Raw genomic sequence first — 14,881 nt, forward strand, 5'->3', positions numbered from 1 at the left:
ACTGGACTTTCCAAATTGGCATCTGTGCACCAATTTGGACAAGCATAGAAAGAGAGAAGCAGCGTGGCTCAGTGGAAAGAGCACGGGCCGGGAAGTCACGGGTCATGGGTTCAAATCCCCGCTCCGCCGCTTGTCAGCTGTGTGACTTTGGGCAAGTCACTTCACTTCTCTGGGCCTCAGTTCCCTCAACTGTAAAGTGGGGATGAAGTCTGTGAGCCCCACGTGGGACGACCTGATCACCTTGTATCCTCCCCAGTGCTTAGAACAGTGCTTTGCACATAGTAAGCGCTTAACAAATGCCATCATTATTATTATAAAAACACATTGGGCTTCATCACAATAGTCGAGATCATTATGGCACATGTGAAGTGCATATTTACTGTGGCAGATGTGGAATAAGAGGTAGTGAAAATCTCACACAACCCCACGGCATTTACGTACCTATTCGTCATTTACTTATTTATATTAACATGTCTCCCCCTCTAGACTGTAAATTCAGTGTGGGCAAGCAAAGCCTGTCTACCAACTCTGTTGTACTATACTCTCCCAAGCGCTCGGTACAATGTTCTGCACATTTGCGCTCCATAAATACCACACTGACCGACTGACTTGGGGTAATTCTTTCAAATGATAATTTGTAAAAGAAGATATTTGTAATCACAGACAGGGACTGCTAGAAAGAGTCCTTTTTATTACCATTCCTTCAACAGATTAGAAAACAAAAGCAACATTTCAACAGGTATCCTTCCATTGTACTTTATACAGAATTGGGTGCTGTGTGGCAAAATTTCTCAAATATACTCATAATCACTTTCCAATTGCTGAGTTTAGGAATTACAGTGCATACTGAACTAAACTCTTTCACAATATAAGGCACAACCACATGATCACAAGTAGTAGTAAACACAACACAAAATAAGATTCAAAATATCAGATGGGGGAAAAAAAAGTCATGCCAAACTATCTACAGGGACAATGAGTCGTCTGATCCAGTTTGAGGACGTACACGGTGCTTCGTACATAAAACTGCATCATAATATAACTACAAATTCATTATTTCTACATAATAAAGAGTTATCTATGTCCAAATCTAGTTTATACAATTTTACATAAATTTAGTAAGTTTTATGCACAATATTCACATCTGCAACAATAACAAATTGCTAATCAAAAATCAGGCAAAAGTCAATTAAGACAGGATGTGTGGCACACGACTATTCCAGAATATTATTCATCAAGCCCATGGCGAGTGTTCTAGGAATGCTAAATTAATGGCACGTTAATTCCATGGATAATACCGTCCCTGGTTGGTTGACCGGGGCACGTATAAAACCGGTAGCCGAACAAGACCACAAAAATAAAAGTCAGTCCTTACATCCTACTCTCTGTTCCGAGCAAGACGTTTACGTGTCCCAAGATAGAGGGCTCAAGGAAACAGAACTCACTCTACGATTCTTCAAAATGTACAGTTAAAAAAAAATCACAAAGAATAAGCTATTTGGGAGGCTATGAATACTGGCAAATTTGGCAGGTATTACCACGTACATAACACTATCGTGAAAAATATCCAACACTAACTGATTGGTTAAATTCCGCACCGAGAGGTAGTTGAAACAAAATCTTCTTTAGATACTGCACTGAGGTTTTTTGTGTTTTTCCCTTTTCTCACCAAAAGGACGGATCCTTTACAAGCAGCTATTTCAGCCTTCTTTGTACAGAAGTTTTGCAGGTACAGCTTGATGTCCACGAGCCCAAAGGGGCAGCCATTTTACCTACACACTTCTACCAATCTACTTTCTACTTCGTATCCAAGCCAGATGCAAGAGCTCTGGACCGGCCAGCTCCCTGACGCGAGAAATGGCACCAGCAGGCATCCGCTGGATGTAGGTAATAAGGACTTAGAACTTACTTTCAACTGAAAAGGAAATCCCTACACATTCGCTTCTAAAATATCTTAGGTTGATTAGAGTTCATCGGAAAGTCACATTTTTGAATGCCAACATCTTATGATCTAGCGAGTGCTCAGAATCTACTTATTACACATTGTCGTGACACCTTGAGTAGAAGCAAGAGAATTCTGCATGCTAACCATTAGGTTATAATGACTTACTGATGATTACTTTAGTGGTCTCTACAAGTTTACTTTTTTCCGGGGGAAAGCTTAACACACGCCGTGTCAAAGTGCAGAGCTAAGTGATATAGGGACACCTGCCTTATTTTATGTTTTTAAAACATATCGACGTATGGAGGAACTACGTATGCCTGTGTTGATTCTGAAACATTCTAACTCGAATGTGTTAGCGTCATCCATATTGAAAATACAAAAACTATCGCTTTGGAAGGTTTTTCACAACGAAACCCACGGGCCAATTTTAAACTATTCTTATCCTGTGCATTTCCTTCCAGGCAGACTATTTTACAGAAGACTAAGCAAATATCTTTTTTTACATATGTCAGCATCTACGTTTCGGAGAAGTATGCCACGTTTTTACTGCAACTGAAAAAAGTATTTAATTGCTTTTTTCCCCTCAAATATTCAAATAAAATTAGAGCCACTTCTCAGGGTATAAACCCTCTGGGCATCCTTTCAAAACTTTAACTTCATACAGTTCCGAATAACTGGGAGCAACTAAATACTTTCGCCCGTACCTCCAATTTCACATAAATATAGATATGGACATAATTTCATTCCTCAGAACATTTCCAGATTCAGTCCGTCTCCTCTTGAAGCATCATGGCAATTCTTTCTCCTAAGAAGTAAGTTATTCTGTGTTGAGGTACGAGGGGATGCATAATTTCTTTGCTTTCGGTAATCCTCTCGGACTCTCTGAAGGAGATACTGTCTTGGAGTTTTTCCCTCGTAACAATTTCTCAGCTGCTGAAAAGCCTCAAATTCTAAATCAAATTCTATACTGCTATAGCTCCCTTTTCAAAATTCTTTCATTATACGTAAAGAGAAGAAACCACGAAACAGGAATATAAAGCTTTATGTCATAGTGCTGTTTCACTGACTTGTTTATTTTTCAACAAAGAGAACTGCAGCAGTATATCACAGGTTCAAGACGCTAATATGAGACTTTTGTAAGAAGTACACTTGCACTACACATTTATTGCATTTTGGAAAGTCAAAATGAATTGCTGGAAATGGAATCTCAAACCCACCGAAAGAGAGGGCTTCTTAAATTTTCCTGAGGGGATAAAGAGGTTTGGAAAAATAACGTCTTCCATGAAATGACTAACCACAAGAGACTTTCCACTAGGAAGAAACCCAGCAAGGGGCAGCTGTTTCACATATAGCTATATCATCTATCGGTCAACATTGTCAGACTATTTGTGGATGGAAAAAGAATTAAAATTAAAAAAATTTAACCTGTAAAAATACTAAGTTTTCAAAAAAATATATCCCAATAGGCATGAACCAAAGAAAGTCATTTCTTTTCTCCTTCCAGAACTCAGTAAAAAATCAGTACAACAGAATCATCAGTATTATTAAAATAGAAGTCAGGCTTGAATTCATGGTCCTGACATGCTTAACGTATATTATATTTGGACTTTCATGCAATAGCTCCGCAACAACCTAATGCTGCAAATGGCCTAAAGCAGTATGAGAATAAGGAACATTGCTAAGATATCTATGAGGCAGCACATGTTTTATAAAGAATATTCATAATGCACTTGAATGTGATAAAGTAAATGATACGCAACAAAAACATCTGACATCAAATTCTTGCCCATTTTTGCAACTTTCATTTCGAGATAAAGTTCAATAAGCTACAGTATTACATCAATGTTTGTGAACAAGAAAATTAAGTTTAAAAAAATACATTGCTATCTTCTGTTCAACATTTATTTACATGGAACTGGGAAAATCTAAACGAGGCATGAGAGTGATTTCCAGGATAAAGGGAAAGAAAGTAATTGGTGATAGGAGTCCAAATCTCACAAAAATACAGTAACTTTACTTGATATCAACATACATTTCAAAATATGCTAATTTGGCCAAGTGTTACAGCTATCATCCAAACCAAATAGCCATCTGAGTGCTCTATGGAGGACATCAACAAAATTTCTAATATTAGTGTTTCGCTTAGCTGTTGGTTGAGATAATCAATTATCCTTGCAAGTCGTTGAAACAAGCATCACAGACACGGACAGGCTTCTTAGAAGAAGGAGTTAAGGCATTTTTTGTCGAACACTCAGCACAAAAGATATTTCCACATTGTCTACAGTGGTGCTGTAAATAAGAGAAAATTCAATTTCAGATATAGGAATTCAACGGCCTACGCTAAGGCAGCACTATAATACCGTAGAGGAAAAATCCCTGCTAATCTTACGGAGTTAATCAAGCAAGAGTATTGAGCACTTAATACAGGTAGGGCGCTGGATTAGCTGCTGGGGATTACGCAAGAGAAACTATACATGTCGAGCGGGGAAGACCGACGCCGAAATAAATTACAGGCAGGAGGAAGCAACAGATAATAAAGATGTGTTTGATTGGTGCTATGGGGGTGGGGTGAACTGCTGAAGTGGCAGTAGGGAGAGTACAGAGTGGGGAGATCAGACATTAAAGGGAGGAAATGTCTTCCTTAGGAGATCTGATTTCCAAAGGGTTCTGTACATGCCGTGTGGTCTGTCAGATGAGAAAGGGGAGGGTGTTTCAGACACAGGGATGAGTGGGATCAAGAGGCTGTCATAGGCAGAGATTAGAATGGGCAAGAGGGAGTAGATTAGTTTGAGGAGCGCGGCATGGGAGCTGGGGTGTAATGGAAGAAGGGACAGTATAAGTAAAGGGGAGAGAGCCGACTGAGTGCCTCAGTGATGACGGTCAGGAGTTTCTCTTGCTTGAGGTAAAGAGAAATGGGTAATCGGTTGGAGGATACAAAATGACATTTTAGAAAAATGTTCCGGGGAAAGACGGGAGGCAGGGAGGTCGGTGAGGAGGCTGATGCAGTAGTCAACCTGGGCTATGACAGTCGCCTGGGACGGCACGGTGGCTGTTAGGATGGAAGGGAAGGTGAAAGTTCTAGAAATGTTGTGGAGTAAGAATCGACAGGATTTAGTGACAGAGGAAGGAGTCGAGGAAAATGGCAAGTCTTCAGAGACGGGGAGAAAGGTGGCGTGGTGTCAACTGCGACGGGAAAGTTAGGTGGGGGAGAGGATTTGGAGGGAGGAGAAGTTTTAGATACACTGAGCTTGAGATGTTGATGGGATAGCCGTGTAGACCCGTCCTGGAAGCAAGAGACAATGAGAGAATGCCAGGAGGACTGAAGAAAGGTTAGGGCTAGCAAGATAGATCTGGGGATCGCCCACACAGAGGTGGAAGTTGAAAAGGAATATAAATCTCAGTCAGGCTCATCACTAATATGCTGTCAGAAAAACCTCTCTTAGTAATACTCTCCTCCCCAAAACAGAAGCATTACCATCTGTGCTGGGCTTCTATCGCAAGACGCTCAAAGTCCCCAACATGACACCGAGTCTCAATTTTACTCCATGTATCTGGAGAACTGGCTGTTTTAAGTCCATGAAGGAAGGAGTACAAGAATTTAAAGGAGAAAGTTCTGGAGCTCACCACCAGTTATCAGTTCTCTGCTGTAATCGAATTGTACCTTCCAAGCGCTTAGTACAGTGCTCTGCACAAAGTAAGCTCTCAATAAATACAATTGAATGAATAATAGCCCAGGGGTCCTGGGAGCCAAGGACATGGAATGAGGGCAGAAGGAAATAACTCAGGGGGGTAGATAGATACATGCATTCATTCATTCCATCGTATTCACTGAGCACTCACTGTGTGCAAAGCACTGTACTAAGCGCTTGGGAGAGCACAATATAACAATAAACAGAGACATTCCCCGCCCACAACGAGCTTACAGTTTAGAGGGATGGATGAATGGACAGCTGTAGCCACAGAGGGAGAAAGCCTCACCTCAGCCGTCAGTGGCTTTAAACAAGAACACGAGCTATGAAAGTAAACCGACCGAGGCCACACGGGCCCTCAGGTAATGAACGGAAACTGGAGCTCCAAAATCTCGGGCCATTCATCTATTAAGAGCAACGTGCTTGAGGCACTGCCTGCGGGACCCAAAGCAGATTCGTAGGGAAGAAATCTATCACCAAAATTCTCCCGGCGTTCCTCTGGTCCCAGGTTTGGGACAAAGAGTAAACATTTTAACTTTCTCAACTGAAAGGGGAAAAACCTAATATTAAATGTGCACGACATTTAGAGTTAAACCCTCGGATGATTTAAAATTCAAACGGCGTCTTTAAAATAGTTGCAGATTACAAGAAGAGTGAGGACACTCATCCATAAACCAACTGTGAACAAAACTCATTACATACCCTTCTCACTGTGACGGAAAAACCTTTTCCACAGGCCATGCAGTTCTGTACCTCGTTATCTTCAGCCCACTTTCTGTTTAAGGCTTGCGTATGCTTAATCTATTAAAACAATACAGCAATAGAACTGCTCGTACCAAATTCATGCAAAATTAATCTGCTTAACATACTAATGACCCATAAGCAAAAGATTATTCCTAGAAAATGAGTTAACGAAATCACTAAGTACTCTGACAGAATATGAAAGAAAATCTACAAAATTTCAGTTATGCCTTCTAAAGAGGCCAAGAGTAAGTATATGGCCAAGTGACCAAAATGACCAGGAGAATTTAAATTCAACCTAGTGTCCCGGTTCTGCCACTTTTCTACTGTGTGACCCTGGGCAAGTCACTTCACTTCCGGTGTCTCAATCTCCTCATCTGCAAAATGGGGAGTGAATCCTATTCTCTCCTACTTAGTCTGTGAGCCCCATATAGGACAAAGACTGTGTCCATTCTGATTACCTTGTATCTACCCCAGTGCTTTTTTATGGTGCTTTTTAGGAACTATGGGCCAGACAATGTACTAAGCTCTGGGGTACCAACAGAGTAATCAGGTTGGACCTAGTCCACACAGGACTCACAGTCTTAATCCCAATTTTACTGATGAGGTAATAGACACAGAAAAGTTAAGTGACTAGCCCAAGGTCACCCAGCAGACAAGTGGCAGATCCAGCATTAGAACCCAGGACCTTCTGATTCCCAGGCCCACGCTCGACCCACTAAGCCGCGTCGATTCTCTAGAACAGTGCTTTACATACAGTGAGCACTCGACAAGTACTGTAATTACTCAACTACTGCAAAAGAACCCAGCTGGCACCAGACTTTCCTGAGCAATTTGAATGTAAATGATTGAAAAAGAGTAGGAAGCCATGTTTGCCAATACACCAAGATGTCTTTTGATGAAAAATGTGTCTTTGAAGACAGAATAAGCAACATCACATTGTAATCATGAGTTATCATTTGTCTTACCTGTAGTGACTGATTTTCTCTGCCCAGTTCCTGCACTGCAGCAGTTGTATTATCTAGCTTTCGTTGCAATTCCAGTACTTTGGCTTGAAGCTTTTCTATTTCGCCCTCACTTTTAAGACACCTGAAGGTGGGTGACAAAGAGCGAATATTTTCAAAACACATAAAGCTGGCTCAATCTAGCAAGGCAAGGACCCTTCAGAGAACTATCTCCTCAAACACAGCCAACCGGGCAGGTATTTCATGCTCTTGAGATTTTTAAATTACGACTGGAGGGAGAACAGGGAAGAGAAGATTGTCCCTAATTCCATTCATGTGCAAAATCAACCCCCTCTCCCAGACTATTCAGTCAGTCCCTCACCTTTCTAAGAGAGCTCTTCTTTCATCTTGATTATTTTGCACGGTCGCTTCCAATACTGCGATTTCACCTCGCAAATCATCAGTCTGTTTCTCTAGTTCACTGACTCTCCGTTGGCTGGTCTGCCATTCCTTTTTCACTGTGCCCAGATTTTCATTCAAAGCAGTAATCTGCATGGTGAGTTTGGCCTCGGCCTCTTCATGTTTCTTAATCTCCTCTTCTTTTTCTTTTATTTGGACACACTGAGGAAGAAATGTAACAACAAAAAAACAAACACCCCACTTAGGCTAATCAATTCTTTTTGTTCTGAAAAACCCCAAACTAAATCTATTCATTCACTTGCAAGCAATTTGCCCACTCCTTTTCAGTTGAAACCATGGTTTAAATAAGTAAAAAACTTTCCCTGAAATCACTCAGACTCGGGTGGTTGTTGGGAGGGTATTAAAGGATGAGGAAGAGTGGGGCCCATCAAAATAGATGCACTACCTCACTCAACTTTCTGCTCCCCAAATACTCCAGCCTATTCTCTGACCTCTCCCATTACCAGCTAACTCAGAATCCCGTTAATCACATTTTAAACTTGAAAATGCAGTTTACCAGCGGCTTGGTATCTAGAAGTACAATCTTGAGGCCTATTTGGACCGATTTCAAAAAAGGAAAGCCAGGTGCTTCCTATCTGGCATGCAGAAGTTGAAAGGAGGAGTAAGACTTCTTTAGTCATCATAATTCCACACTGAGATTTCTGTTCCACCCCAAAATGTGAAGAGGGGTTTGTCCTTGCTTATTTTTGGTCCCCAAAGGCTCACAAACAACAGAGTTGCATTTGTCCTGGGCGAGGGGTGGGATGCTGTTCCCGGCATCTTTCCTGAAGCTGCAGGGCCCAGCGGCCTAATCTGTTTCTGGGTGGCTGGAACACTCAAGCCGAGGTATAGGCAGAGTGGAAACACCTTGGCTTCTGTGATCACGCCAGCAATTGATCCCAGAGTGAGAAATCTGTCTCCTGATGCCAAGCACCAGCTCAGGTCCTGGGGCTCAGCCCACCGGTCCCAAAGAGTTTCCAGCAAACCCCAGGTAAGTCCCATAAATCAGGAGGGGTCCTGAAACCAGGTTCTGAATGAAAGTTGATCATTATGGGGGATGACCATGATCAGGTGAGACTAGAATCCTACCTCCACCTTTAAATTTTTTGGAATCGGATCACATCCTCATAAAAATTAATATACACAGTGAATTTTGAAGCACAAAGATTCTGCTTTAAAAGGAAAACAAATGGACTTTCTTTCTAGTCCCACTGATTTGATTTAGAGTTACTGAGCCATCCCAAGCAAACCTGCCCAGCTTGCATTTGGTGCTGACCAATTTGGCTTCATTTTCAGTCAATTCTTTCTTCAGTTCTTCTTCTGTCTTTTTCATCTTATCTTTAATCATCTGCTGATTCTTTTTCTCCTGGTCCAGAGATGACTTCAAGGAATCAACTTTGCTCTGCAGCTCTAGTTTCTGCTGAATCAACAGCTGCTTGGCATCATTTAGATTGGTTAACTCCTGAAAAACACCAAAGTTAAAAGTATCAGGTCAGAAAAACTCCCTATGCCAAATCTTATTCTTTATAACAAGGGATATTAAAATGAGTTTTCAGCACTCCTGTAGTCTATATAAGAGTTCAATAGACCACAGTGTAGTAAAAAGAACAATCCAGTTCAGCTTGCTTCCTAATATCATCCAAGCATTAAAGGGCACAAGTGATCTGTCAGTATTTCAAGTGATTTCTCACTACAGTAATCCCTGATCAACTCCATACTTGCTCTTTGCTCGCTCCCTTTCTCTCCCCACCGCCACCCTCCCCACAAGAGTTTAAACAGCAATGGGTACGTACCGCATCAAATTTTCTATCTGAAAGCTAAGAAAGTTAAAATTCCAGAAGAATCATAATTGAAAATCCAATATTGGGAGAAAAATGATGACAGTACAGCATAAGAGAGTTGGTAGATTTGTACAGATGTAATGAGCTTTAAATCAAGAGGGGTTACTGACATTAATGTAAATAAATTATGGGTATGGACACAATTGCTGTGGGGCTGAAGGAGGAGTGAATGAAGGGTGAAAAACCAAGTACAAAGGCCACATAGAAGGCAGTTGGAGAAGAGGAAATGAGCTGCTGTGAACACTTTGTGGGCAAATCCAACCCTTATGCATGGAACTGCCCAATCCACACCCCTATGGCCTTGAAATATCCAAAGAAGAGAGATCAAGTCTGATCTGAACTTAGTGGAAACTTCTACTTGTCAAATAGGATCGTTATATGAGTTGCTTGGGTTTGTGATTCACGACTAATAATTTCCCATGCAGATATCAAGTGAAAGACCTTAAAAGTGAAACCATCATATATCAAGAGTTTATATCGTATTTTATAAAGCACTTTTAAGACTGCCTACTTGTTCTCTCCAAAGATAAACACATCAGGTCATACGATGTCTGAGTTTCCTTTCGGCTGTAAGATTCTCATTACAGGGCATAATTGTTACGTTAACTGTACGGATATGGACTGATAAAGGAGAGAGGATGTAGGTTTAGGCATTAACAGAACTTGTAAAAGGCAGGGAATACCAAAGGATGTAAGGCGGGTTGTTAGGGAGGCAGATAAGGATGAAAGGCGGAAAGCCGGGTATAACCTAGCTTGTGAAATCTTGACTACCAGAAGAGAAGACTCACAGGGGCAGGGAAGTCAGGACCCACTGCAAGCCCTTGCTGAAACCATCTGAGGCCAGGAAATAGGGGTCCCGCGGGCGGGAGCGGACATCAGCCCACCCGACCAGCCAATCGTGGAAGGACACAGCTGGAGGAGAGGATGGCACGGCGATCAGCGGACCTGAGGAAGGGGGTATACGGTACCGTATACTGTACACTGTTGCCAACAGAGACCACCCACTGGATCGCAACTGATGTGGTGCCCTTCCCTGATAGATAGGAAATGAAGCTGAAATCATTGTTCCCGAGGCACCTACACGTTACAGCCCTGCGGCACTCCACCAGAGAATCAAGCAATTTCTCACTTTGGCTTTGCGGCATTGCTCCCGCTTCCGCCCCTCAACCAGGCTAACATTAACATTTCATCCCCATAAGGGTTATGAAATGATCATTACCCTCCACAGATGTTAATGAGAAGTAGAGACTCAAGATTGACTATCTGTCCGGCGCTGGACTGGCTTTCAAAGGGAGCGTGGGCAAAGTGGGATACTATTTTCAGGTCTCAAATTTAAGTGGAGCTAAAGGACTAGTCGCTTCTGTGCCACAGCCCCTCCATGCCCATCTGTCAGAAAATATCATCCGGGCAACACTCTGGTCTCGTTTCTGAGACCACTTTATGTCTCCTTTCCCAGCAGGAGATAAAGCTGCAAGTGAGAGAGGGCGACTCAGACACAGACACAAAGAATTGATGGTCAAGGGAGGAACCAAGAGACTGGTAAAGCAGCCTAGATGAATCCAGGAGACTGGAAGGAAAGGATAAGTAAGATAGCCAGGTGGGAAGGGAGACAGCCAGTGTAGGAGGTTTAGAACACCAAAGAAGATGCATCTTCAAGAGGTTTCCTCACTGTATTTCTCCATTTTAGTAAGAAAAAGCAGAAAGAGCAAAGTTCTGGGTTTTGAATTTATGCTGGGTAGACTCTCCACTGTATAGGAAGTGGGAGGGTTAGTAATGCGATCAGTTGTCATCACCATCATGGTATTTATTGAGCACTTATTGTGTGCAGAGCACTGTACAAAGCGCTTGAGAGACTACAATACAACAGAGTTGGTAAACACATTCCCTGTCCATGATACGCTTAGAGTCTAGAGGGATGGGAATCCAGGAGGAATCTGACATCCTGAAACAATCCTGGACAGGGAAAAAGCCAACTACGGAGACCTGTTCTAGATCCCATTGATACCAGGCATGAGGCAGGAAAAATTTCTTACGCGTGAAGACGGGAAACCATGAGTCAGATGAGAGCAGCAGCACAGCAAAAAGTGCTCATGAACACGTTCTATATTACATATATTATATTGAATATTATACCTATTGTATATATATTATATATTCTGTATATTATATCTGTATTATATTGTGCTACTTAGGGAAAGAAGTGGAAACACAGAAAATCCACTGTAATCCAACTATCTTTCTTAAATACTGCACGTCAGTAGAAATGATTAGTGTGTCATATTTAGGCAAAAAATTTAGGTAACTTAGGCGAATGACTAAATCCCAAACCCTTAATGTAGTTCTCAGTGAGATCTACAAGTTGTGCTGAACCGTGACAGAATGATAGAGGGGAAAAAAAGGAAAATTTAGACTAAAAATAAGGTAGAATAGAGATGAGGAAAGGGCAGAGAAAAGAGTAATATGACAAATGGCTGGTGATAAGAAAAAGCAAGAAGCACTAAAAATTAAGTTAACTTCAAATATGTAATGGAACTAAACTTTTCTTATCTTCAACTCATCTCACACATTCCGCATCCAAACTTAGATACAAGCCCCCCATCAATGAGCAGAGGAGACCTTGTAGCCACTGAAAAGTTGAGGGGGAAAGGGGAAAATAGGAAAGGGCGGGAAGGAGGGAAGCAGCTCTGGAAAGCGAGGGTGAGGAGGATCTGGGCAGCGACACAGATGGGAAAGTGAGAAAGACAAGGGGATGAGAGAAGAATTGTAGGAAGGAGAAATGGAGGAGGGAGAAAGACACATGACGTGTAAAGGAAGGAAGGAGACAGTCACAAGCAGAAAGAGAGAGAGAGATGAGACAGGTAGAGGCTAAGTCAGAGACAGAATGAGATATTTAGCACATACATTTGAAGAAACTGAATATTTCACAGGTTTCTGTTAGCTTTTCAATAATAGACTACTATTGAAAAGATGTAGCCACAGCAAAATTTTCTTAGAGAGCCCCTGGTGTAAATATCAATATAGCCCTTAGTGCCAGTGGGAACTTTGAAAAATATACCAAGCTGGAGGGCAAATATCTCAACATACCTTTATGTTCTCTTGCTTGCATGACACAAGTTCTTCATTCAATTTTGCAACTTCTTTTTCCTGTCTACTTTTAATTTCCTGGAGCTCAGTCATTCTGGATTTTTCATTAGCTAATTCTTTTTCTTTTAGAGCCTGGGAGAAAATGGGGGGTTTTGAAAAACAACCAAGCAAATGCACCAAATGCATCATGTAATAGGACATAATCAATATATGAGATATGTTATAAATTGAAAGGTAATATGCCATAAATCAATATGCATTATTTGAAAAGTTTTGTTCACAATGACTTGCCTGAAATAATATGCATTTTAAAATAATAAGGGAGCTAAATCACAAGGAAAGGAATTGTCACAATTCTCTCCTTCAACAAAGAAAACTATGAGTTGGGATAATTATAACAGTTGCTACAAAACCCAAAATAATATATTTCTTTCACATTCATTCGCCTTACTTCTTACAAAAGTTAGAATGAACTGAATGTTCTCTATTAGTAAAAACATCAATTGAATCTCTCCATCGAAAGTAGGCTTACAAGCTTACATCAGGACAAATATTAAGTGCACCACAATTTCCCATGAGTAATTCTAACTTTTACCTAAAGAAATGAATCAGAAAAGGAAAAAAACCTACCTTTTCCTTCTGCATTTCCTGTAATGATTTGCTCTGTTCCTTCAACTGTAGTTCTTTTTTTGATATATCCTGCTCCAGAGTGACCTTAAGGCTTTTAAGTTCTTGAATTAATTTATTCTGGCTACCAATCTGGTTTCTGTTTAAAATTAAGTCTTCTTGAGCCAGAGTGAGCAGTTCTTCTTTAGACTAGTTGATGATAAAGAGTGTTTCAAAATGTGTTAGCCTCCAAATAAGAGTAACAAAACAGTAATACAGAATAGAGTTAATGTAAGCACTGCACAACCAAAGCAGCATGGCCTAGTGGCTACAGCACGGACCTAGGAGTCAGAAGGACCTGGTTCTAATCTAGGCTCCACCATTTGCCCGCTGTGTGACCTCGGGCAAGTCACTTCACTTCTCTGTGCTTCAGTCACCTCATCTGTAAAATGGGGATTAAGACTGTGAGTGAGCCCCCAGAGGGACAGGGACTGTCCAACCTGATTATCTTGTATCTACCCGAGTGTTTAGAACAGTGTTTGACACATCGTAAGTGCTTAACAAATAACATCATCATCATCGAGGATTTTAATTATAGAATGAGTTAAATTTGGGGCCCTCTAAGTAGGCAATTTAACAGGAAATGAAAAGGGTTTCCTGCAGAAAAAGAAAACTGTAAAGTATTTGGACTTTATGGCATGGATAAAACTAAGTAGTAGTGGGGATTTAATCATTCGATCAATTCGTCCAAACACGAAGACTTTGTGAAGGAGAACCTGCGTGAAGGAACTGATTACAATGCTAGTGGCTAGTGCAGCACCTCCTGCTGTATCTTATTCTGCAGTCACATCCCCATTGAGCTTTCCATTAGTAAGAGTAATCTGAAAATCAGTTTAGCCAAAGCTGTGTCTTCCTAAAGGTGGAGAACTGAAGCTGTTAATTCATTCTTAGCTCAAAAAAAACCCCAAAAAACTTCCATATATAAAATGCAGGTGAGAGACAAAATTATATCCTCAATTCTCTGGAAAATGCTGAAGGTTTTGCCAAGTTATTTCGGAAGGCTTTGTTTTTGGTATTTTTCCTGATGCAGAGGGAAGAGCTTCTTAAGAGTAATGGTACAGGATCAAAAGAGGCTCATCTTACACAGTGTCAGGTTTAGGAATCAAGCTTCTTCAAGACTTATCTTCTACCACTTGACTTCAGAAAAGTCTGACTGCCTATGATCCTAAGTGCTTTGCAGATGGTTAGGCTAATCATCAGGCCTCTTACTGTCTTTCACAAAATGTTAGATTTTAGTCTTTTAATAACAAAACATCATGGGTGAACTTTCACTCTAAAAGCGGAATGTGCAGATCCTAATCGCATACTGAAAACAACACAATGAGCCAATTCTTACGACTTGAACAGTTCACTTTATCTACTTGTGAAATTGGCAAAATAAGGAGACCACCACTGATGAGTCTACGTTTTGAGCTACGGGAGTAGGTGTTTAACAATATTTTGGGGAGAAAAAGCAAAAAATCTATACTTCGAGATTTACTGTACCCTATTCTTGGGCCCGGGAATGATAGC

General features: G+C 41.1%; 1 protein-coding gene across 2 annotated transcripts in view; it reads right to left on the reverse strand.

Annotated features, from left to right (window-relative positions):
- Positions 1–671: 671 nt before the first annotated feature.
- Positions 672–14,881, reverse strand: part of EEA1 (early endosome antigen 1) — an 87,755-nt gene continuing 73,545 nt past the window's right edge. For both annotated transcript variants that reach the window (XM_029079543.2, XM_039914016.1), the window contains 7 exons: positions 13,334–13,519; positions 12,704–12,835; positions 9,055–9,240; positions 7,702–7,940; positions 7,344–7,464; positions 6,337–6,435; positions 672–4,234 (listed from right to left, as the gene is read on the reverse strand). In XM_029079543.2, coding sequence (XP_028935376.1) covers positions 4,112–4,234; positions 6,337–6,435; positions 7,344–7,464; positions 7,702–7,940; positions 9,055–9,240; positions 12,704–12,835; positions 13,334–13,519 — 1,086 coding nt within the window. In that variant the 3' untranslated portion in view covers positions 672–4,111. The remainder of the gene's footprint in view (positions 4,235–6,336; positions 6,436–7,343; positions 7,465–7,701; positions 7,941–9,054; positions 9,241–12,703; positions 12,836–13,333; positions 13,520–14,881) is intronic.

The sequence above is a fragment of the Ornithorhynchus anatinus genome, chromosome 14 (genome assembly GCF_004115215.2).
Source record: "Ornithorhynchus anatinus isolate Pmale09 chromosome 14, mOrnAna1.pri.v4, whole genome shotgun sequence".
Lineage (NCBI taxonomy): Eukaryota > Metazoa > Chordata > Mammalia > Monotremata > Ornithorhynchidae > Ornithorhynchus > Ornithorhynchus anatinus.